The 24427-nt window shown below is 42.3% G+C and overlaps 1 protein-coding gene across 2 annotated transcripts in view; it reads right to left on the reverse strand.

Annotated features, from left to right (window-relative positions):
- Positions 1 to 281: 281 nt before the first annotated feature.
- The window catches only part of ENOPH1 (enolase-phosphatase 1), a 30379-nt gene continuing 6233 nt past the window's right edge, over positions 282 to 24427 (reverse strand). For both annotated transcript variants that reach the window (XM_009447654.4, XM_517191.6), the window contains exons 2-6: positions 13434 to 13535; positions 10570 to 10772; positions 6573 to 6705; positions 4344 to 4467; positions 282 to 1390 (exon numbers count right to left, since the gene is read on the reverse strand). In XM_009447654.4, the coding sequence (XP_009445929.1) occupies positions 1251 to 1390; positions 4344 to 4467; positions 6573 to 6705; positions 10570 to 10694 (522 nt within the window). In that variant the 5' untranslated portion in view covers positions 10695 to 10772; positions 13434 to 13535 and the 3' untranslated portion in view covers positions 282 to 1250. The remainder of the gene's footprint in view (positions 1391 to 4343; positions 4468 to 6572; positions 6706 to 10569; positions 10773 to 13433; positions 13536 to 24427) is intronic.

Below are 24427 nucleotides of genomic sequence, written 5' to 3' on the forward strand. Positions count from 1 at the left end.
GAGAGTAACTCCCTCCTTCAAGCATTACCTTAGAGACCTCAAAGTTAAGATTCTCAAAAATATAAGGAACTCCACTCATATCCTGAATGCTTACTATCCAAATGGAATAGTAACCTTATATGTATACATAACTCAAATAATAACCACGAATTGCCACCGGCACTCCATTAAAACACACACATGATACACGATTAAGATAAGAGCTAAATATTCTTGTTTTTCAGTTTCTCTTTTGCTATGGCGGCATGTGGATAGAGTTCAGGAACCTATATACAACTGAGTGAAGAAAAAATGCTTTTATTAATCACAACATGAAATTAACAAGACATCGTATTAGAATTAAACCAGGATAAATACTGCTGTTATAAAATTTACATTTCTCACATCCATTCCAGAGGAAAATCTTACATATTAGGGCTCATCTTAATGTTATGGACTGATTTCAGTAAAACTTTTTAAATAGTAAATAGCAATTAACATATTCTCAAACTGTGCTAAGTAGTTAGAAAGGCAACTATAAAATCTATAATGATAACACGTGGCAGGATTAGAACTGTTCTGTTAAATATTAAGAACCACATCTCTGTTTTAGATGTTACCTCAGTGCACCTTTTTCACTGGTAAGGCAACTGCTTGCTGTGGGTGCCACAATGATTACCAAGTTTCTTCTTAAGTAAAAGACACTTGTTTGATCAAGACTCAAGTGAGTTTTCTCTCCCAATGTTGCTCTTTCGAAGCAGAAGGAAATACCTTGGTCTTTGATATGTATAAGGAGGCAAATATGAAATGCAGCTGTTATAATCTTCTAACTCACAACAAGGGCAATGAATTATTCATTTTCTTTGAAAATATTCAGTCTTTGAAATATTTCATTTTTAAAATAACAAGGCTTCTGAATAATTTCTCAAAACTAGCTTTCCATTTTAGTACACGATTTGATAAACATAGCACATCAGATAGGTATTTAGCAATTTCTTCTACCAACTACACTTTGCCCTCACTAAGGGTTAGAGTATGATTTGAAACAATTTCTACATATAAAGCATCTTTAAATAAGTTTTGTGTTCACTGAACTGAGACTTCTTTCACTTATGTACCTATGGAAGTTAATTGAGCATACACATATATACATACTTGCATACATATGTGTACATATGTTTTTTAAGTAAGTTACTTTCGCCATTAGAATAAACCTAGACACTACAGGGACAACTCTGGGGAACAGTGCGGTCTGCCTTAACAACCCTTCTCTAGGTTGAGGAAGGCAGGTATAGTTCACTGAAGGATGTGATGAGGCTGTAGTAAGTCTTCTCATCATCTGTTAATCCTGCGTTGCCTGGTCTCACCACCACAGCTACGTGCACATCTGCTTCCTCAGCAGCACTGGCCTCTGTGAAAAATCAAAGGATGTGTGTGTGTCAGAAACACCAAAAAATGACGTCTGAGATTTGCAGCAAAGTCAGCAGGGGGATGTGGGGATGGAAGAAATGAATTTGCCCCTGATTTGATGACTGTTGAAGCTAAAAGATGGGCACCCTGGGGTTGACTATATTATTATCTCTTTTATGTATGTTTTAATTTTTCCATGATAAAATTTTAAAAAATACGTAACTGTACTTGACAGAAGAGAATGGCAGTGTATCCTACACTTCTGAGCTTTATTAAGTACTTATGAATGCAGAAGGATGGAGCCATGTTCTGTCCTACACCTTTCCTCCACTTCCTCCCATCAGCCCATACCGAGAACTGAGCTGTTTCCCAAAGGACAAGCTGTTGGTAACACCAATTAAAATGATATGGGGCTGGGCACGGTGGACCCAGGAGTTCACTTGAACGCCAGACTTGAGTCCAAGAGTTCGAGACCAGCCTGGGCAACATGGTGAAACTCTATCTCTACAAAACAATACAAAAATTAGCCGGGCGTGGTGGCGTGTGCCTGTAGTCCCAGCTACTCAAGAGTGCTGAGGTGGGAGGATTGCTTGAGCCCAGGAGGTCAAGGCTGCAGCGAGCCGAGATCGCACTACTGCACTCCAGCCTGGGTGACAGAGTGAGACCCTGTATCAAAAAAATAAAAACACAAAGAAGATAAAGGGACAAATGGAATCCTATGGTTTAATCAGCCCAAGATATCTGCTCTTACCTCCACACCCTAAACATGTCATACTCCCAGCCTAGAATGGAGCAAGTTAGAGTGGGAAACGGGATACAGGTCTGTGATAAGAGAGATGGCGCTTACTAGGACAGATAGAACAAAACTGGCAAGAAATCTGGAATATATATATATATAAATCCCATGGAATTTAGATTTGGTATAAGAGTAATCACCAATAGTTTCTCAGCCTTTGGAGAAGAGTCACAGCACCTGAACAGATTAACTGAAGGGCAGTCGTGCTGAGAGAGTTAAGTTCCCAGGAGACACACTGGGGCTGAGCTGTTTCTTCCACCCACCCACCTCCTCAAGTGCCTGCTTTCTGTTCTGCCTGTGAAAGGGCCTGTCACCTTCCCAGAGCAAACAGTACTCAAGACTCCCCTCTCTGTGTGGGAATGTCTTCTTCAGACCACCTCTGCAGATGCCATTGGAGAAAGGCAGCTATCTTCCACTCACCCCTACTTCCTAGCCTGACTGCCCTGAGCAAAGTTTTCATCGTGACTGGCAACCCGGGAATATGACCAAGTTGAGCCATCACAATCCACATGGGACTTGACACTACAAGTGGCCGTTCCATATTCAGGCTTCTTATCTAATTCACTGCAGGGCAAGTTTTATCCCTAAGCATCTATTTGCTCTACTGTTGTAATACTGAGACACTTTTTCATACTTGGGTATTATTTGGGATTTTATTTTTTATTTTATTGTGTTTTTTCAGAAGGGTCTCTCTCTGTCGCTCAGGCTGGAGTGCAGTGGCATGATCTCGGCTCATCCCAACCTCCGCCTCCCAGGCTCAAGCAATTCTCCTGCCTCAGCCCCCAGCCGAGTAGCCAGGATTACAGGCGTGTACCACTACTGCCTGGCTAATATTTGTATTTTAGGAGACACAAGGTTTCACCATGTTGGCCAGGCTGGTCTTGAATTCCTGACCTCAAATGATCCACCCACCTTGGCCTCCCAAAGTGCTAGGATTACAGGTGTGAGTTACCGCGCCCAGCCATTATTTGGGATATTAACTTAGTTTTTCATTCTGCCTCAGCAGTGGAAGTCTGGGCATGTGGTACCAAAACAGGACCAGAGAGAAAAGAGCAAGCAGGCAGACAGCTCCCTGCCTCATCCCAGCTGCCGATGACCCAAGTTCTGGCCCCACCGCCTAAGTGTGTATGGGGCCAGCAGAAGATGAAAGGCAGGAATAAAACCTCCTTACAGAGAATCAAAGGGAGCTAATTTCATTTTGAAGCCAATTTAGGGATTATTTCTATTCTCCAAAATTAGGAATAATTTCTACAATTGCAACTGAGGAAATGGCTTAAATGAGAAGAGAAAGATCTGAAATTATAGATGTACTATGTGATCCCAAATACAAAAACTAAGTGGCTAAACACAAGAATATGAAGAAACTATAAGTGGTCTAAGGACAGGGGTTATAATTCTTAATATTGAGATAGAGCAAAGGTCCGGGGATCACAAATTGAACTGTGCATTTAATCCCAGAACTAGTTGGCTCAACTAACCACCCCTTATACTCACACCCCCGCTTGCATGCTCCTTCCCATGACAACTCCTCTAAGTCTTCCTGTTAATTTCCTGTGTCATAGTGTGTATGTGTGTGTACATAGCGATGGGTGGGAAATCATGGACAAGGAGTTAAACGAGAAGAGTTAGTCTTTTCAATGCCACTTCCCCACATGCAACCCCTAGAGTTGGTTCATTCTTTTTTGAGACAGTCTTGCTCTGTCACCCAGGCTGGAGTGCAGTGGCACAAACACGGCTCACTGCAGCCTCGACCTCCTGGGCTCACCTGATGCCCCTGCCTCAGCCTCCCATGCAGCTGGGACCACAGGAGTGAGCCATCATACCCAACTAACTTTCCGAATTTTTCTGTAGAGACAGAGGTCTTACATTGTTGCCCAGGCTAGTGTCGAACTCCTGGGTTCAAGCAATCCTCCTGCCTGAGCCCACAGAAGTGCTGGGATTACAGGCATGAGCCACCATGCCTACCTTCACTGCTGTTTTTTTTTTTTTTTAATTCAAACATGAACTTGAACCAGACACTGTTTCTTTATATAAAACCGTAAAACTGTTTTATTTTTCAAGGATCCCCATATAAACTTTCTTTAAAGAGGCAATGTATTTGTAGTGCCAGGCTCAGTTCATATCCTGGAGTATATAATATAAGAAGTCTATTACTCACCTCGAGTAACATCTGTCAGAAACAAAATGTTGTTGGTTGAGCACCCAATGCTGTCTGCAATCTTTCGGTAACTTTCACTCTCTACTTTGTGTCCAATCTTGGTATCAAAGTGACCATCAACAAGCTGAACAAAGAGAAGGGGAAAGACTGGCAATACAAATACACTTGCATGCCCCTCATGCCTTTCTCTGAAATACATGACAATCACAATTACTTCATTCGTTCAGTATTTACTGAAAATCTACTTAATAGGGAACTTTATGGAGGCTATACAAAGTAAAAATAAAGATTTTATAGCAACAGACATTTGGAAGAAGAAAACTACCAGCTCAACATACATAAGATCATTTTATAATCTACCTGGTTTTCACTACCATTCATTTTACATCTGAAATAGTTTAAAATAAACATGCCCTACATCCTACCCTTAAAGATGATTTGCACTCAAACTACTTACTGGATTGAATTTTACTCCTGATGAAAGATTCTGAACACTGTCTTTTAATCTTACGATGAAAAAATTTCTCTAACCTGCCTCATGAATAAGCTATTATTTTACTTACAAGGAATTCTCATTTTCTAGTTAAAACGTTTTGAAATTCTACCCAAGGGCTCGTCTATGTCTCTGCCCTCTTGGAAACAATTGGAGTCAAATCTGTAACTTGCTAATTTGACCAACAGTAATTAAAATAAGTCCATATTTAGGGTCAGTTACTAAGATGTGATCTTTTGAATGTTTTCAGAACTTTTCACAAACTAAAAACAAGCATAGTAAGCACTCAAACTGGGTTTGGCCAATGGGAAGGTAAAAAAAAAAAAAAAAGTAATTTTAAGTTTTTTTTTTTTTTAAAGTTAAGATTGATTTTGCTTATTTTCTTTTTCTTGCAGTTTGCCTCACTTGTTAACTAGAGAGTAAAATTCTTATTAGTGAACTCAGTAGGTACTTTTGTCCTGTCATGATTGTCAGAGAGAGCAGAAAAGAAGTTGTATCTGTATTAAGAGAACAGTCACCAATGATTAAAGGGTTTCATTATTAATATTTGATTTAAAAATAAGACAGAAAGTAGGAAAATACTAAAATTAGAATATTACAACCTCCAAAGCCAAAGTGTTCTTTGCACATGGTAGGTGCTCAATACATATTTATTTTAAAAACTTGTCTGGCCAAGTTACCTATTGTAAGTAACCTATTATAAGTTCGGTCTATATTCAAGTTACCTATTAGAAGTTAAAATTGTAAGTTCAGTCTATATTCAAGTTACCTATTGTAAGTTAAAATAAGTAAATTTTTTTTTTTTTGAGATGGAATCTCACTCTATCGCCCAGGCTGGAGTGCAGTGGCACGATCTCAGCTCACTGTAAGCTCCGCCTCCTGGGTTCAAGCCTCTCCTGCCTCAGCCTCCCGAGTAGCTGGGACTACAGGTGCCCGCCACCACGCCCGGCTAATTTTTTTTTTGTATTTTTAGTAGAGATGGGGTTTCACCATGTTAGCCAGGATGGTCTCGATCTCCTGACCTTGTGATCTGCCCACCTTGGCCTCCAAAAGTGCTGGAATTATAGGCGTGAGCCACTGCGCCCGGCCGGTAAATATTTATTTTTAAAAAGTATCTGGTCAAGTTACCTATTGTAAGTAACCTATTTTAAGTTAAGTCTATATTCCAAGTTACCTATTGTTAAGTTTGGTCTATATTCAGCTAATCAGCACTTCTTTTTAAAACCCTAAATGTAGTCACTTCTTTCACTGATCACCCCATCCTCCAGGGGGTGCAGGGATGATGACACAGAGGGGCTAGCAAGAATTTTCTCATGTACATGAAATGCAACAGGTGACGACCTTATTATATTTAAAAATGTGCCTGGTTCTCCTATAATAATGCTGGTTCTTCTTAAATGAAATCTATATTTCTTCAAAGAGCCAGAAGCAAATGAGTGCACCTTGTTCTCTGCTGTATTCAAAAAGTCTTTATATATTTCTCAGGACTGCACAATCCTATTTTGCATCCTAACTGATTTTATTTTTCAAGACACAGAATCAACTTTATATAACAACCTTATATAGAAGAAACTGTAAATACAATATAATTAAAAGTGATTATTTTCTTCTTACCTAATTTTAAACAACCAAAAAAAAAAAAAAAGCATTCTATTAGTTCCAATTAGTTTTCCATTAAGATTCATTATTTTATGCTTTGATAGCGTCAAGAAAACAAAGTAAACTAGGTAACCTACCTCAAGAATATCTCCCTCCGTAGAATGCCCGAATAACAGTTTCTGTGCCTCCACACTCCCTGAGGAATAGATGTACACCTTCATTCCGGCCTCTCTCCACTTCCTGACTGCTGGAACTACATCTGCAAAGAACCTAGAGGGAAGACCACTAAGTTAAAATACAGGAACACCTCATCTAGCCAGATGAAAACCTGTCAAAACAGATGCCATATGTTTCTCTCTCTGTGCCCAAATGGTAACCTGAGAAGCAGCTCCCTAAGACTACAAACTCCTGCAGTTCTAATAAACGTACTGCCCGAGTTCCAGGCTCACAGCAGATTAGAAGCAACAATCTATGTGGAAAGGAGGATAGTTTTGAACAGACAGCCACTAGTGACAGTAAAAAGGGACTACAGATAAAAGGATGAAATGGGAAAGTGTTTTTTAAATTCCCGAAGAACTCAAAAAAGCAAACAACAGCAACGATATAATATAATCTTTGATGTTCTTCATGACAAGAAAAGGTTAAATTATGTCCACTGTGCTTTAAGAAAGCATGGAAATGCTTTTAGAAAGATCTGCACCCAAAATAATCAAAACAAAGTTTGAAGGCTCAAAGCTATAAACTTATGATTAGCTAGAAAATGGAATTACTTTTTTTTGAGACAGGGTCTTGCTCTGTTGCCTAGGCTGGAGTGCAGTGGCATGATCTCAGCTCACTGCAACCTCCACCTCCTGGGCTCGAGTGATCCTCCCACCTCAGCCTCCCAGGTAGTTGGGACTACAAGCATGTGCTACCACCCCCAGCTTTTTTTTTTTTTCTTTAATTTTTTGTAGAGATGGTGCTTTGCCATGTCACCCAGGCTGGTCTCAAACTCCTGGACTCAAGTGATCCCCCCACTTCAGCCTCCCAAAGTGCTGGGATTACAGGCGTGAGCCTGCATTTTTTGAGAACTAAGAAACAATGTTTTATTATATGGGGAAAAAATTACATAACAAGTCAGTTGAGACTTGTACCAACTCGGCCTGCATTTTTTGAGAACTAAGAAACAATGTTTTATTATATGGGGAAAAAATTACATAACAAGTCAGTTGAGACTTGTACCAACTCACATTAACCAGTCAGCAAAAGATGTCTTTTTCTGACTTCTGACACTCAGTCTCTTTTACCAATTCTAGTGTTTTCCATAGTCATGGAGGAAATTAACATCACAGGAGAGAGGTGAAAAGAGAAGCACAAAGAACTTGGGTTGTAGAACCAGTCATCTCTAAAAGATTACCTGGAAAATGTCAGTGGAGTCTTCCACTTTATATGTATTAACATGCTTAATATGTTGCACTAATTGAAGGGAAGAGATCAACGTATTCAAAACCAGTACACATATGTTATTCTGAGTACTAGTTTGCACTCATGGAGACAGGATTTTTCCTGTCTTCAGCAGTTAGTTGTATAATTAAGGAACCAAGACCAAGAGAAGTATGGGCTAACTACCGGGTGCACAGTCTCCTGTCTCCACTTTTTTGAGTGCTTTACAAAGTGAACCTGGCTGATATTCCCAGATCACTGGCATATCCTGAAATTCCAGTCCATCCTTTAAAAGGTAGAAGCTCCTCGTAAAGTACATAAATAAAGAAACAACATCTCATTTGACAGAAACACAAAAGAAATATATGCAGCTGGAAACAATCTTGGATCCTAGGGTTTACAGCAGGCAATGGCCTAAAATCCTTAAGAATTTCACGGCCAGGTGCAGTGGCTCACACCTGTAATCCCAGCACTTTGGGAGGCCAAGGGGGGCGGATCACAAGGTCAGGAGATCGAGACCATCCTGGCTAACACGGTGAAACACCGTCTCTACTAAAAATACAAAAAATTAGCCGGGCGTGGTGGCACACGCCTGTAGTCCCAGCTACTTGGGAGGCTGAGGCAGGAGAATGGCGTGAGCCCGGGAGGCGGAGCTTGCAGCGAGCTGAGATCACGCCACTGCACTCCAGCCTGGGCGACAGAGCAAGACTCCGTCTCAAAAAAAAAAAAAAAAAAAAAAAAGAATTTCTCAGCAGGCCTGGCACAGTGGCTCACGCCTGTAATCCTAGCACTTTGGGAGGCCAAGCGGGGCGGATCACGAGGTCAGGAGATCGAGGCCATCCTGGCTAACACGGTGAAACACTGTCTCTACTAAAAATACAAAAAATTAGCCAGGTGTGGTGGCACACGCCTGTAGTCCCAGCTACTCGGGAGGCTGAGGCAGCAGAATGGCGTGAACCCGGGAGGCGGAGCTTGCAGTGAGCTGAGATCAGCCACTGCACTCCAGCCTGGGTGACAGAGCAAGACTCCGTCTCAGAAAAAAAAAAAAAAAAAAAAAAGCATTTCTCAGCAGGCCTGGCATGGTGGCTCACGCCTGTAATCCTAGCACTTCGGGAGGCCAAGGTAGGTGGACTGCCCTGAGCTCAGGAGCTTAAGACCAGCCTGGACAACATGATAAAACCCTGTCTCTACTAAAATACAAAAAATTAGCCAGGTGTGGTGGCACGCACCTGTAGTCCCTGCTGTTTGGGAGGCTGAGGTACAAGAATTGCTTGAACACAGGAGGCGGAGGTTGCAGTGAGCTGAGATTGTGTGAATGCACGCCATCCTGGACAACAGAGTGAGACTATCTCCAAAAACAAAAATAGGCTGGGAGGGGTGGCTCATACCTGTAATCCTAGCAGTTTGGGAGGCTGAGATGGGGTGGACCACTTGAGGTCAGGAGTTCAAGACCAGCCTGGCCAATATGGTGAAACCCCATCTCTACTAAAAGTACAAAAATTAGCATAGTGGCAGGTGGCTACTCCAGAGGCTGAGGCAGGAGAATCGCTTGAACCCAGGAGGTGGAAGTTGCAGTGAGCTGAGATTGCACCACTGCACTCCAGCCTGGGCAAAGAGCAAGACTCGGTCTCAAAGCAAAAACAGAAACAAACAAACGAAAAGAATTTATCAGCAATATGGTATGGACAACATAGCAAGACCACACCTCTACAAAAATGTTTTTTGAATAGCCAGGTGTGGTGGTGCGTGCCTGTGGTCCCAGCTAATGAGGAGGCTGAGGCGGGAGGTTCACTTGAAGGCTACAGTGAGCTATGATGGCACCACTGCACTCCAGTGTGGATCACAGAGCAAGACCCCAGCTCTAAAAAAAAAAAATAGGCCAGGTATTGTGGCTTACGCCTGTAACCCCAGCATTTTGGGAGTCCAAGGCAGGCAGATCGCTCAAGCCCAGAAGTTTGAGACTAGCCTGGGCCACATGGTAAAACCCCATCTGTACTAAAAATACAAAAACTAGCTGGGCATGGTGGCACATGCCTAGTCCCAGCTACTCGGTAGGCTGAGGTGGGAGGATCACCTGAACTAGGGGAGGTCAAGGCTGCAGTGAGCCATGATCATGCCACTGCACTCCAGCCAACAGAGTAGGACCCTGTCTGAATCAATCAAGAATTTCTCAGTAAGTATAATACTCAAAAGTCTCCTCAGGCAGGAGAGCTATTAGGAACTCCATAACCAAGACTCAAAGAATCTGTGGAAGTTGCTCAAAACAGCAAAGAAGAACGTGGTAGTGCGGACATCCTCTAAGTAACCTCAACATGGTGGGGCACAAAATTTCCTATGTCTCATAGAGCAAAAAGCAGGTAATTAACAGTCCAGGGAAGCAGCCCAACGGAGCTGTCACTCATGTGCTAAGAATCAAATATGACTTAGTTCAAGGAAGTCACCATTTTCTAGGAAGCTATTTTAAATGGAGACTTTGACACGTCCTTCAATCAACCCACAAGACCAGACAGGCAGGTCCGGGTAATCTAGTCAGCTGAAATATTTTAGCCAAGTTTTGAAAAAATGAAACAAAGCTCACTTGTTAGACTAAAAAGAATGTGGATTTTTATCTGTTTTACCAATCTTGTGACTTACGCTGGAAAGAGAGGACTGGTGAAAAAACATATTTGGATTTGGGACTGGTGAAATGTTTAGGCTGACTCAAGCACATACTCTGCTTTCATGCGCCCAGCTGTGAATGCCGCCCTCCACATGTGGCCCTGCAGCTGTTTGAGTGCAGTGGTCTTTCGATCCAGGGACATCTGCCAGCACACATTATCTACCACGGCCTGGATCATCTGTTGCAGATCATCCACTCCATTCCCAGACGCTGCAGGGATAGGAACAGCCCCATCCAGGTGGGCGTCCTCTTCAGCCTTTAAGTCAGAAACAACATGATGTTTGTTTTTTGCTTATTCAAAAAACAGTCATTTAAAACGAGACCCAAAAACCCAGCAGAACAACTTTCTCCATCATTAGCCCTAGTATGGCTGCAAATTGAAACATCATATACTTTGGAGCTGATACAAATGATTCCTAGAAGAACCTGGATTAATAAATTTACATTGCCTTTCCTTTTGCTAAAAGCTGAAATTTAAACTGAGACGCATGTTGTATATGAGAAGAGAGAGCACATAATGATAGAATTAAGATTTGATTTGTTGATTCACTACTGGGATCAACAAACCAGGACTTTAACTCAATCTGATCATTTTCTCTGCACTATAACTAATGGAGAAAGAAACAAAGAAAATCTCATAAATTAGTTTACGCCTGGAATTCAGCAAAAAGAAGCTAGTGAAGTAATGAGGGTGGTTCACATTCAGTCTCCTATAATCTCTCACATCTTGCAAAAATCCTAGTAGCCACTTAGAACAATGACCTTGTGACAAAGCAGTCCAATTTCTAAAGATAAAGATACATGTGTACATATTTATATACAATAATGGGGGACTATGTATGTATGTTTCAACAAGGTTTTGACAACAAAAAAAGGTAAGGGAGGAAAGTAAAGTAAGTCCTCATTTAACATCATTGAAAGGTTCTTGGAAACTGTGACTTCAAGTGACATGACCTTCTCAAATAATGTCATTTCCTTCAACATCATTTTGTTATAACATTTATGTGGAGAAAAAAATTGGTTTTGTTATAGTTGGTTTAAAATTGAAAATTGAAATTTAAGTGTCATTTCAATTAGTCAGTTTCCAAGAACCTAAAAACAACATTAAGGACTCACTGTATTTCAGATTAACCCTGAGTTATCCAGAAAATTAAAATCCCAAATATTCCATGCCCAAAGGACATAACTACATCTTGAATCCTAATTCCTAACAGTAAAACATCTACAGAGAGCATTCCACAGTATCCAATATAGAACTAGAAAATAACTGCCAGTGAGTTAGCTCTGCAGACCATGTAAGATCTTTGCCACTGAAGCAATTTTAACAAGAAAAACAACAGAGCAGGAGTTCCATAGCACACAATGTGGAAGGAAAAGACAGACTGATGACTGGTGGGGAGAAGAGGGTAGAACAAAGCACAGGAGACCAAAGGAGGTATGAGGGCTGGGCCAGAGTGAGCTGGGGTGAGGAGTCTGGAAGGGGAGTGTGAGTGTGAGGACCCAGAAGCACTGCAGAGGGGGCAGCAGGGGCTTGCAGTAAGGAAGGAGGGAGTGCAAAATGATGAAGTACTGTCATATGGAGAATGACATAGCTTGGATGTGTGTCCCCACCCAAATTGCACATTGAAATGTAATCCTCAATGCTGGAGGTGAGGCCTAGTGGGAGGTGACTGGATCGCGGGGATAGACTTCTCGTGAATGGTTTATTTAGCACCATCCCCCTTGATGCTGTCCTCGCAATAATGAGTTCTGGTTGTTTTAAAGTGTGTAGCACCTCCCCTCCCCACTCTCTTGCTCCTGACTTTCACCATGTGAGACGCCTGCTCCCGCTTTGCCTTCCATCATGATTAGAAGCTTCCTGAGGTCTCCCCAGAAGCAGATGTCGCTATGTTTCCTGTATAGCCTGTAGACCTGTGAGCCAACTAAACCTCTTTTCTTAAAAATTACCCACTCTCAGGTATTTCTTTACAGCAATGTGAGAACAGACTAATATAGAGACGTTAATAAAAAATGTAGAGACTGCTCAAAACCTTTTGCATTCTACCCAGAAAGGACTTTTTTTTTTTGAGACGGAGTCTTGCTCTGTAGCCCAGGCTAGAGTGCAGTGGCGCCATCTCGGCTCACTACAACCTTCACCTCCCACGTTCAAGCAATTCTCCTGCCTCAGCCTCCCAAGGAGTTGTGACTACAGGTGCCCGCCACCATGTCCGGCTAATTTTTTGTATTTTTAGTAGAGGCAGCATTTCACCATTTTGGCCAGGCTGGTCTCAAACTCCTGACCTCAAGTGATCCACCCACCTCGGCCTCCCAAAGTGCTGAGATTACAGGTGTGAGCCACTGTGCCCAGCCTACAGTTGCCTTTTTCTAGAGCTATTTAAATTGCCTAACAATATCATATGTTTGCAAACTTAAGCCCTTTCTGCTCATGCCTGTAATCCCAGCACTTTGGGAGGCCGAGGAGGGTAGATCACTTGAAATCAGGAGTTCTAGACCAGCCTGTCCAATGCAGTGAAACCCAATCTCCACTAAAAATACAAAAAATTAGCTGGGCATGGTGGCAGGTGCCTGTAGTCCCAGCTACTCGGGAGGCCGAGGCAGGAGAATCGCCTGAACCCAGTAAGCAGAGGTTGCAGTGAGCTAAGATCACACCACCACACTCCAGCCTGGGCAACCAAGCGAGACTCCATCTCAAAAAAAAAACAAAACCAAAGAGCAACTCCAGAAACAACAAACTGACATGATCCAGCCTTTAATTATGTACTGTGAATTCCTAAGCAGGCAACTCACTAAGTCACTGCAACTTCCATCCCCTATCAAACCAGGGCACTTATTTTACAAAATGCTCAGAGCATGTCCTAAATCTCCAGGTACCCTCATTTCTAAGACACTTGGGAATTTCAGACAGAAATGTCCCAACCTGTTTCCTCAAAAGACTGACATCCTGCTGGCACTCCTCTTCTTCCCAATGTGTCTGCAGATATTCTTTAACATTTTCTTCGATGTAAGGAAATAAAATGTCCTGGATAAAAGAGTAAAAGAAAATACAAGAGTTAGCTTTTATCAGTTGTACAAGATCCAGTTCTTCCACAATCTTACCTACATAACTGTAACAAATAAATCAATGGAACTCTTTATGAAAATTGCTGCTGTGAATATGAGCAAGAAAGAGAGACAGAGGCCAAGAAACAAATAAACTAGACCAAGAGTCAGCAAACTACAACCTGCAGGCCAAATCAAGTCCACTGCCTATTTTTGTAAATGAAGTTTTATTGGAACATAGCCACACTCATTTATTTAAATAATGTCTGTGGCTACTTTTGCATCACAATGGCAGAATTCAGTATTTGCAACCAAGACCACAGGGCCCTGCAAAGCCTAAAATATTCACTGTCTGGTCCTTTACAGAAAAAGTCTCCCAACTACAGAACTAGATGGCCAGACCAAAGGTCCTTGAGGATATGGATTAAATGTGTCTTGCTCACAGCTTTATCCCCCATGCATACCACATTATTGTACATATCACTCAAATAATCTGCTGAAAAGAATGGTGTCCATACATGACAAGTATTTAAAAAAAAACAAACAAACTTGATCACCATGACTCTTTCTTGGTAACTAGACTACCTTTGGAGCATCCTATAAGAAAGTGATATGCGGCTGGGCATGGTGGCTCACACTTGTAATCCTAGCACTTTGGGAGGCCGAGGCAGGCAGATCACCTGAGGTCAGGAGTTTGAGACCAGCCTGGCCAACATGGTGAAACCCTGTCTCTACTAAAAATACAAAAATTAGCCAGGTGTGGTGGCGGGCACCTGTAATCTCAGGTACTCGGGAGGCTGAGGCAGGAGAATAGCTTGAACCTGGGAGGCAGAGGTTGCAGTGAGCTGAGATCCCACCATTGTATTCCAGCCTGGGGGACAGAATAAGATTCCGTCTCAAAAAAAAAAAAAAGTGATATGCAAAACAATTCAGTAATAAATAACCTGTCAGTAATCCATGCATTAGGAATTTCTTTCCCAGTCAGGCTTCTACCTCCGCTTTTTACTAGCTGTGTTCAAATAACTTATGCTCCTGAGCCACAGTTTTCTCATTTGCTACATAGGACTAACACAAGGCAAAGTCATTGGAGGATTGCAGTCTAATGGAAAGCACCTGGCATCTTACCACTTAATATGTTCTTTTTTTTTTTTTTTGAGATGGAGTCTTGCTTTATTGCCCAGGCTGGAGTGCAGTGGTGAGATCTCGGCTCACTGCAGATCTTGGCTCACTGCAACCTCCCTCCGCCTCCCGGGTTCAAGAGATTGTCCTGCCTCAGCCTCCCAAGTAGCTGGGATTACAGGCACCTGCCACCACACCCGGCTAATTTTTGTATTTTTAGTAGACACAGGGTTTCACCATGTTGGCCAGGCTGGTCTTGAACTCCTGACTTCAAATGATCCACCGGCCTCAGCCTCCCAAAGTGCTGGGATTACAGGCGTGAGTCACTGTGCCTGGCAATATATTCTTAACATATTCTCCAGCACACGCAGTTAAACTGAGCAAGGATTACCCAAATTTCATGATAAATAATAGCAGAGAAGTTCCCAGAGGATAAATCACAAGCACAACCAACTTATTCATTCAATTTTCCTGAGGGCCTACAGAGAGCAGGACACTGGAGTTATGAAGCCATTCTTCTCAGAGAACTCAAGGAAATAAAAGGTGCAAGGTTTCAAACAATATTGAATGTTCGAGAACAGCTTTAGAAGTTGGAGATTACTTTAGAGTTCCTGATCATCCAATATGCCCCTCTCCTCATCTATAAAATGCGCCACTGTACTAAGTCATCACAAAAGCTAGACAATGAGGCTAGAATTTAGTATAACATCTGGACTATAAATATTATTTGCTGCTGGGCATGGTGGCTCATGCCTGTAATCCCAGCATTTTGGGAGGCCAAGGCAGTAAGATCACTTGAACCCAGGAGTTCAAGACCAGCCTGACCCTGTCTCCACAAAAAATTAAAAAGCTAGCTTGGCATGGTGATGCACATCTGTGGTCCCAGCTACTTGGAGGGGCTGAGATAGGAGAATTACTTGACCCCAGGAGGCTGAGGCTGCAGTGAGCTGTGATTGCACCACTGCACTCCAGCCTGGGTAACAAAGCGAGACTCCTACTCAAAAAACAAACAAAAAAACAAATGATTTACAGTCAACATGTTAGCAGACGGTACTATTTTAGTGCAAAAGTGTTACTGCATAAAAGTATGTACATGGAATAATCAACTAAATTGTGAAAATTTTATCCAATCTTTCAACATACTTATTGAGAATATCTGTAAGACAAATACAATGCCTTCAAGTTGCTTATTAAATGGCCTGGCATGTACTATCATACATTATAAGAATTTTTTTTTTATTTTTTGAGACAGAGTCTTGATCTGTCACTCAGGCTGGAATGCAGTGGTGACAATTACAGCTCACTCCTGTCTTGAACTCCTGGACTCAAGAGATCGTCCCACCTCATCCTCCTGAGTAGATGGGATTACAGGTGTGCACCACCTGTAATTAACCTTGCTAATTTTTAAAAAAATGTTTTGTAAAGACAAGATCTCGCTATGTTGCTCAGGCTGGTCTTGAACTCCTGAGCTTAAGCAATCATCCCACCTCAGCCTCCTAAAGTGCTGGGATTACAGGCATAAACCACAGTACCCATTGACAATAAATGTTTTAACTTCAGTTATAATCCACTTACAGATAATTTCAGAATACTATAGTATGACAAACATGCTACAATAAACTCAGGATTCTACAAATAAATGTGCGAATATTTTCAGTCCACCAGGCACTTAGGGAGTTGTTATGATTTAGCAGTACATACAACAAAAGGCTATAGAACTAGAGTTATTTGCCTTGTAGGGGAATATGATTAAATTCCACTAGATGTTACAGAGGATACTGTGCAAGCAGCAATTTATATTACTCTGCAAAGCTCAGTGATCGCTTACTGAAAGAGCCATGAAATTTCGAAGACCTAATTTAAAAAGTTGCCTTGTAAATGTTTAGAAGTTCAAATATGGATATGCTTTATGGTCACGTGGTTGTTTTAATGAAAAGGTCATAGAATTAATAAAAATCAAACTGTTGTTACCATATTTATTCATCTCCTTTGAAGAAAACGGGTAATAAAAGGTACCTCCTAAAAATAGTGCTGAGAGGCCAGGCCAACACAGTGAAACCCCGTCTCTACTAAAAAAACAAAAATTAGTCGGGGCGTGGTGGTACATGCCTATAGTCCCAGCTACTCCGGAGGCTGAGGCAAGAGAAATGCTTGAACCCGGGAGGCGGAGGTTGTAGTGAGCCGAGATTGTGCCACTGCACTGCAGCCTAGGTGAGAGAGTGAGACTCCGTCTCAAAAAAAAAAAAAAAAAGAATAGTGCTGAGAGTACAGCTACATAAAGAAACTACTTTAAAAGCTTTCTGGCCGGGCGCCGTGGCCCACGCCTGTAATCCCAGCACTTTGGGAGGCCGAGGCAGGTGGATCACTTGAAGTCAGGAGTTCGAGACCAGCCTGGCCAACATGGCGAAACCCTGTTTCTACTAAAAATACAAAAATTATCTGGATGTGGTGGCGCGAGCCTGTAATCCCTGCTACTTGGGAGACTGAGGCAGGAGAATCGCTTGAACCCGGAAGTAGAAGTTGCAGTGAGCTGAGATCACACCACTGTACTCCAGCCTGTGACACAGGGAGACTCTGTCTCAAAAAAAAATAAAAATAATAAATAAAACAAAAGCCCTCCAAGGGAACTATACAATGCAAATGATTTATAATACTTGAGAACTTAGTATTTTTTAGAAAACAAATTAAACAACACAAAAGCAATATTGTGGGCTATTATTTCCTTTTTGTTTTTGTTTTTGTTTTTTTTTTTTGAGACTGGAGTCTCACTCTGTCCCAGGCTGGAGGGCAGTGGCACAATCTCAGCTCACTGCAAGCTCCACCTGCTGGGTTCACGCCATTTTCCTGCCTCAGCCTCCCGAGTAGCTGGGACTTCAGGCGCCCGCCACCACGCCCGGCCAATTTTTTGTGTTTTTAGTAGAGACGGGGTTTCACCATGTTAACCAGGATGGCCTCGATCTCCTGATCTCGTGATCTGCCAACCTCGGCCTCCCAAAGTGCTGGGATTACAAGCGTGAGCCACCGCGCCCAGCCCCTATTGGTGGGCTATTATCTTTCTTTTTTTTTGGAGGGAGTGCAGTGGCATGATCTTGGCTCACTGCAACTTCGTCTCCTGGGCTCAGGTGATCCTCCCACCTCAGCCTCCTGAGTAGCTGGGACTACAGGCGTGAGCCACCATACCCAGCTAATTTTTTGAATTTTTAGTAGAGATGGGGTTTCGCCATGTTAGCCAGGCTGGTCTCAAGCTCGTGGACTCAGGCAATCATCCCATCGCGGCCTCCCAAAGTGCTGGCATTACAGGCATGAGCCACCATGACCGGCCCCACATAAATTTATGTTGCTTTTTATTCTCTAACATTAATAGAGACATACGCCCGGGCGCGGTGGCTCCGCCTGCAGTCCCAGCACTGTGGGAGGCCAAGGCCAGTGATCACTTGAGGTCACGAGTTTGAGATCAGCCTGGCCAACATGGTGAAACCCCCTCTCTACTAAAAACAAAAACTTAGCCAGGTGTGGTGGCTCGCGCCTGTAATCCCAGACATGAGAATTGCTTGAACCCAGGAGGAAAAGGTCACGGTAAGCCAAGATCACGCCACTGCACGCCAGCCTGGGCGATAGAGCAGGACTCTGTCTCAACAACAACAAACAAAATTAACTGGCTTGATGGTTCCTAAATATAAATCACATCATACAAATAATTAATAGAACAGGTTACAAACAGTATGTACAGCATAATCCTATCGGGGGGATATTTAACACACTGAACAAAATATGAGAGAACATGAACTTAAATGTTTACAAAGGTTCTCTCTGGGTTATGACATTAAAAGAAACTTTTTTGCATATCTCTTTTCTGCAATAAAAATGTATAACCTTAATAGTGCTAAAAGTTAGCAAAACTAAGTGTTAAAAAAAAAATCATAGATTGCCGACAGTGTTTTTTTTGTTTGTTTTTTTGAGACAGAGTCTCGCTCTGTCACCCAGGGTGGAATACAATGGTGCGATCTCAGCTCACTGCAACCTCCACCTCCTGAGTTCAAGCAATTCTCCTGCCTCGGCCTCCTGAGTAGCTGGGATTACAGGTGTGTGCCACCACGCCCAACTGATTTTTGTATTTTTAGTAGAGATGGGGTTTCACCATGTTGGCCAGGCTGGTCTCGAACTCCTGACCTCTGATGATCCCCCGCATCTTGGCCTCCCAAAGTGCTAGGATTACAGGAGCCACCACCAAGCTGGCCTGCTGACAGTGTTTTAAATAAAATCACCCCCTACAAAGACAAATAATTAAAGGCTGTATCCAGTGAATAAACTTAGGGGAAATTACATGCAATGGACAAGAAGAGCTAGTTATCTGAGGCAGAATGACTGAAGAATTTAGCAAAATCCAAATTCCAATCAGAATGACTACACTGTGACTTCAAGAGAATAGAGCTTTATCGGCACAGGTAGTGAATCAGCTATACTATGATCAATCTGAAGAAAGACCACATTTGTGCTGAGCCACTTTTCTTCCCTGGCTCAAAGTCACTTACTTTGATGATCTTGTCACCTAGCATCTTTCTCTGTTAAAGTTAGCCTTCCCATGTAGTTTTCCCACAGATGTTTACTGCCAGATGTCTGTGACAATAGTATTAGGAAAATGTAATACATTAGGCTTTTTTGGTTTTTTAAATTTATTTTTGTTGTTGTTGTTGTTGTTTTTGTAGAGACAGAGTCTCACTATGTTGCCCAGGCAGGTCGTGAACTCCTGGGCTTAAGTGATCCTCCCATCTCAACCTCTCAAAGTGCTGGGAGTAAATAACTGTCACAAGATCTGATGGTTTTATTTTTCTTTATTTTATTTTATTTTGAGATGGAGTCTCGCTCTGTCGCCCAGGCTGGAGTGCAGTGGCGCCATCTCAGCTCACTGCAAGCTCCGCCTCCCGGGTTCACGTCATTCTCCTGCCTCAGCCTCCAGAGTAGCTGGGACTACAGGCACCCGCCACCACGCCTGCCACCACACCCGGCCAATTTTTTGTATTTTTAGCAGAGACGGGGTTTCACCGTGTTAAACAGGATGGTCTCGATCTCCTGACCTCGTGATCTGCCCACCTTGGCCTCCCAAAGAGCTGGGATTACAGGCATGAGCCACCACACCTGACAACCTGATGGTTTTATAAAGGGAAGCTCCCTTGAACATGCCCTCTTGCCTGCCACCATATACAATATCCCTTTGCTCTTCCTTCTTCTTCTACCATGATTGTGAGGCCTCCCCAGCCATGTGGAACTGTAAGTCCATTATACCTCTTTCCTTTATCAACTACCCAGTCTCAGGTATGTCTTTATTAGCAGCATGAGAACAGACTAATACACCAAGCTTTGTTTAAATACTTCTAACAATGAGAATTGCTACTTTTTGGAGTGGTCCATGCCATCTGCCAGATAGTTTCAGCAGTTGTGGTATTAGAATTGCTCCTCAAATAGGCTTCCTGAAGACCACAGTAGGAGCTATCAAGAAGTTTCTGTGTTCTGGCTGCCACATGGGGCCACATGGTCTCAGGAATTAAAATCCTACTGTCCTCGTCTTCATGGGAGTAAACAGGGCTGGACCCATACAAGGGGTGTAGGTTGAAAACTGAAAGCTTAGGAATGAACATCAGATTTCACATGTGCATTCAAAATGAATTAATCAATGTGGTGCTGATAAGACAAAAGATAGCCCCATTAAGGAGATTAAATTATAATTAACAAAAGATACACTGTTATCTAATTAAGTGCAATGAATCACACTGAACAAGGGATTGTTATCAGTACAAGAGGGCTAGTAATTGGAGTAAGGTTTTAAGAAGCAGCACAAAAGAAACAGAATATCTCCAATGAGTTCCAGAAAGGGAACTTGACTGGCCCAGAGTCCTAGTCCTTAACAGTGGAGGGGAAAGGAAGGCATTCACATTCATCTCCTTGAATCTGCCTAACATCCCTGCAAAGTAAGCCCTTTTTCACAGATGAAGACACTGAGGTTCAAAGAGGTTTCGCTGCTGGTGCAGAGTAAAGCCAGGACTCAAACCCAGGCCTATCAAATCCCAACACCTGAAGCCATCGAGCTCTCACGGGTGAATGACTTCAAGGAGCACTACTCACCAGGATCATCTAACTCCCTGGATCTTGACAGCATATTCTCTATGGAAATTTCTAATATAGCTTTGATTCCCCAAAGAGGTTTCATACAAAGAAAATGAGAGATTATGGTTCACCCAGTAGTTCTGTAACATTTCCTATAAAGTATCAGCAACAATAATTCAAGTAGTTATAGTAATGGGAGTAACTGCGAACATTTACTGAGCACTTACTATGACAAACACTTCTCTTTTCTATCTATAATCATTCCTTTGTGATCTTATCTAATTCCATGACTTTAAATACCGTTTATACTAATGATCCCCAAATTCTTACCTTTAGCTTGGACCTTTTCCAAATGCCTACCCAATATCCCCACTTGCATGTCTATTCAGTATCTCAAACTAAACACATCTGAAACCAAACTCTTGATTCCATCCCTTAATCCTCCTCCTCCCCCTACATCTCCACATCACAGTAAATGACAGAACCATCCTTCCAGATGCTCAGGCCAAAAACCTTAGAGTCATCTTTGACTCCTCTTTCTCTCAAACTCCACATCCAACCAATCCATCAGCAAATCCCATCAGCTCTACCTTCAAAATATATTCAGATCCAATCACTTCTCACCACTGCCACCACCGAGCACTCAAAATTTACTCAACTTACTGATAATGTCATTTTAATCTTCATAATAACCCTGTGAAATTGGTGCTACTACTTCCTCCATTTTTCAGAGGCACATAAAGGTTAAGTACAAATTAACAAACTGAGATTATAGTTTACCAATCAGGTCTTTCTTTTTGAGTTTATAGAGTCAGATGCCTGGAATCTCCCCAGTATCAGATCGGGGGTGAAGATCCCACTCTTTACCCCCGTCAAGGGGATCTAATTACCTTCCTGAACTTACAACGACTTGGACCCATACGAGACCAGTCCAGAGAGAGCTGGAGTAAGTAAGTATACACAAGCTTAACTGTCAAACACTGGTCTGACTGTGAGCTCCAAAGTCCCACCAAGGTCTCAATGCTGAAATTACCATTAGTTTCCAAACCGCATGCCTTAGTTTCTCTTTACTCAGTAAAGGGGTATCAGGTCCACACTTTTTAGACTTAAGAAAAGGAACTTGTTAGAAGGTCACATCATGAATCACTGGAAAGAAAATCAAGCTAAGAAATGAACCCCTCATGCACATACCTAGAAGGCAAACAACCCCTTTCTGTCCTAAAGACGTTCTGTCTTTGACAAGAAACCCATTTTCCTGAAATGGTGTCACCTGGGAAAGGTCCAGAGAGGATCCAGGAGGGCCTCTGAGGATAAAGCTACCAACTTTCCACGCGACTCTTTAGTGAGCTGATGGGAAAATGGGTGCAATAGGATTAGGGCAGGTTGGTTTCCACTCCTCTTCTGACCTGCACCTCCAACAAAACCAGTTTTGAAAATCAAATGAGTTGATAAATGTGAAATTCAAAGTTTCATATAAAAATAACCTTTTATTGTAAAAAAGAATACTTTGTTTTCTTTAGTGGAGTGGTAACACAGGGTAAGCTGCAAGGATAGAAAATTTTAAGACCCATCAGACAAAGAAGAAGTAAGCACTTTTCAGGGCTAAACACAGGGTATCATTTTAAAAGTCTGTATGAGCAAGATAAAATCCAGCCTATGTATTTAAAATATAGGGGTTATAGCTTAAAATCGGGGCCCCTTTTAAAAATTGTTATTTTTTCGATCACGCCACTGCATTCCAGCTCTGTCACCCAGGCTGCATGCAGTGCAGTGGCACAATCACACCTCACCACAGTCTCTACCTCCTGGGCTCAAGTGATCCTCCCACCTCAGCCTCCTGAGTAGCTGGGATTACAGGTGCACATCACCATGTCCAGCCAATTTTTTATTTTTTGTAGAGATGGGGTCTCCCTATGTTGCCCAGGCTGGTCTTGAACTCCTGGACTCAAGTAATCTCCTTGCCATGGCCTTCCAAAGTGCTGGGATTACAGGTGTGAGCCACCATGCCCAACCCCTTTTACTCAATCAGTCTGACTACATATCTTTCAAAGATCTGTATGACTTTACTGTGTACCTAGGGAAAAAAACAGAAGGAATATTCACCAAACTCTTAATGGTCACCTCTGGATGGTAGGAGCGTATCAGGGCTTTCACTCTCTATATCATACTCTTCTTTGTCTGCAATTTTATAATCAGGGTGAACTAATTTTCTAGGAAGAATATTTGGGGGGTAGAAAAACCTTTCCTCTAGTCTTACATTAACAGATGCAAGTTTCTATAAATAACATATTTCACTTTTATCTTAATTTTGTTAATAAAATTTTCTCTTTTATGACATTTAATTTCCATTATCAGCTGGTTTCATTCTCTATAACTTGTAGGTTTTGGAAATGTTGAGTCAATGAATTCTAATGCCACTCTAGAAACACTTTCAGTTAAATTGTTCAAACACAGTACCACCTTGAGGAAATCTGAAATAGCAAGGATTGCAGAGTATGGAAAAAACTGAATCCCAGTCCCTCCCACACCCATTCCGGAATGCATATCACCATCACCCAGCATGTACAGCATGCCTGATGTGTAAGCACTGTGTGAGGCTCTGGTCCCTGCCCTTGAGGAGCCTTCCACACAGCTTGAAAAAGAGGACACACATCCAACATCACAAGTCAGCTATTGGCTCCAGTAGCAAATACTACACATGGTACTGACAATGAGTGCAGAGGACGAAGAGAAAGGACTTTGAAATTCCTGCTTAAATAGGTCCTTTACAAGAAGAGGTAGCTCTTACTTCCATATTCCCACAGCTTAGCACAATAAGTAATTTTTTTTTTAAGTTAATGAGTGCATGGGACCCACACTTGGAGAGGAAAAGGTATGACATTCCAAGCTGGAAGAATGGTGGCAGCAAGAAAGAGCATGATTGGAATGTGCATGTTCAGCTATGTAAAGTGTAAAGGAAGAGAGGGATAGAAAGTTGGAAAACCCAATTTGTTGAACTCTCATCTCACAGCCAGTGAGAGACTACAGAGGACTTTCATTATGCAAAGGCAACCTATTTATGTAACTGTCTTCCTTTCTAGGTTCCCTGAGGAACCTGAGGGTGACAGCTGGGTCTTAAGGACTCTGGATCCCTACCATATCCTGGAACATGACAGGTATTCAATTAAATGTGAGGAAAAGGAAAGAAGGATTGATTAGGCTGGAAAGATTATGCTAATGCCACAATACTGAAGGTTCTAGAAAAATAAGGAACCAGAAATCAAAGTGAGAGGTGCTTTCTGTTTTTATAATTTTTTTTAAGACAGTGTCTTGCTATGTTGCCCAGGCTGGTCTCAAACTCCTAGCCTCAAGTGATCCTCCAACCTTTGCCTCCCAAAGTGTTCGGATTACAGGGGTGAGCCACCATGCCCATACTGAATTATTTACTTAATGCAGATTCTTTGGGTTCCAACAACGATAGGATGATGATGATGATGACGACGATGACATATTCTGTGTGAGAGCAGGATGAACATGACAGTCCCAGCTTTAGGGAACTAACAGGTGGCTGGGTGAGCAGATTGTCTAAGGCTCATGTGGTAGGCAGCCCAGGTCTCCTGAATCCTAGGTGAGGTCCCTCCCAGCTAGGTGGGACAGCTTCCTCCCAGAGGC

This window comes from Pan troglodytes, chromosome 3, assembly GCF_028858775.2.
Source record: "Pan troglodytes isolate AG18354 chromosome 3, NHGRI_mPanTro3-v2.0_pri, whole genome shotgun sequence".
NCBI lineage: Eukaryota > Metazoa > Chordata > Mammalia > Primates > Hominidae > Pan > Pan troglodytes.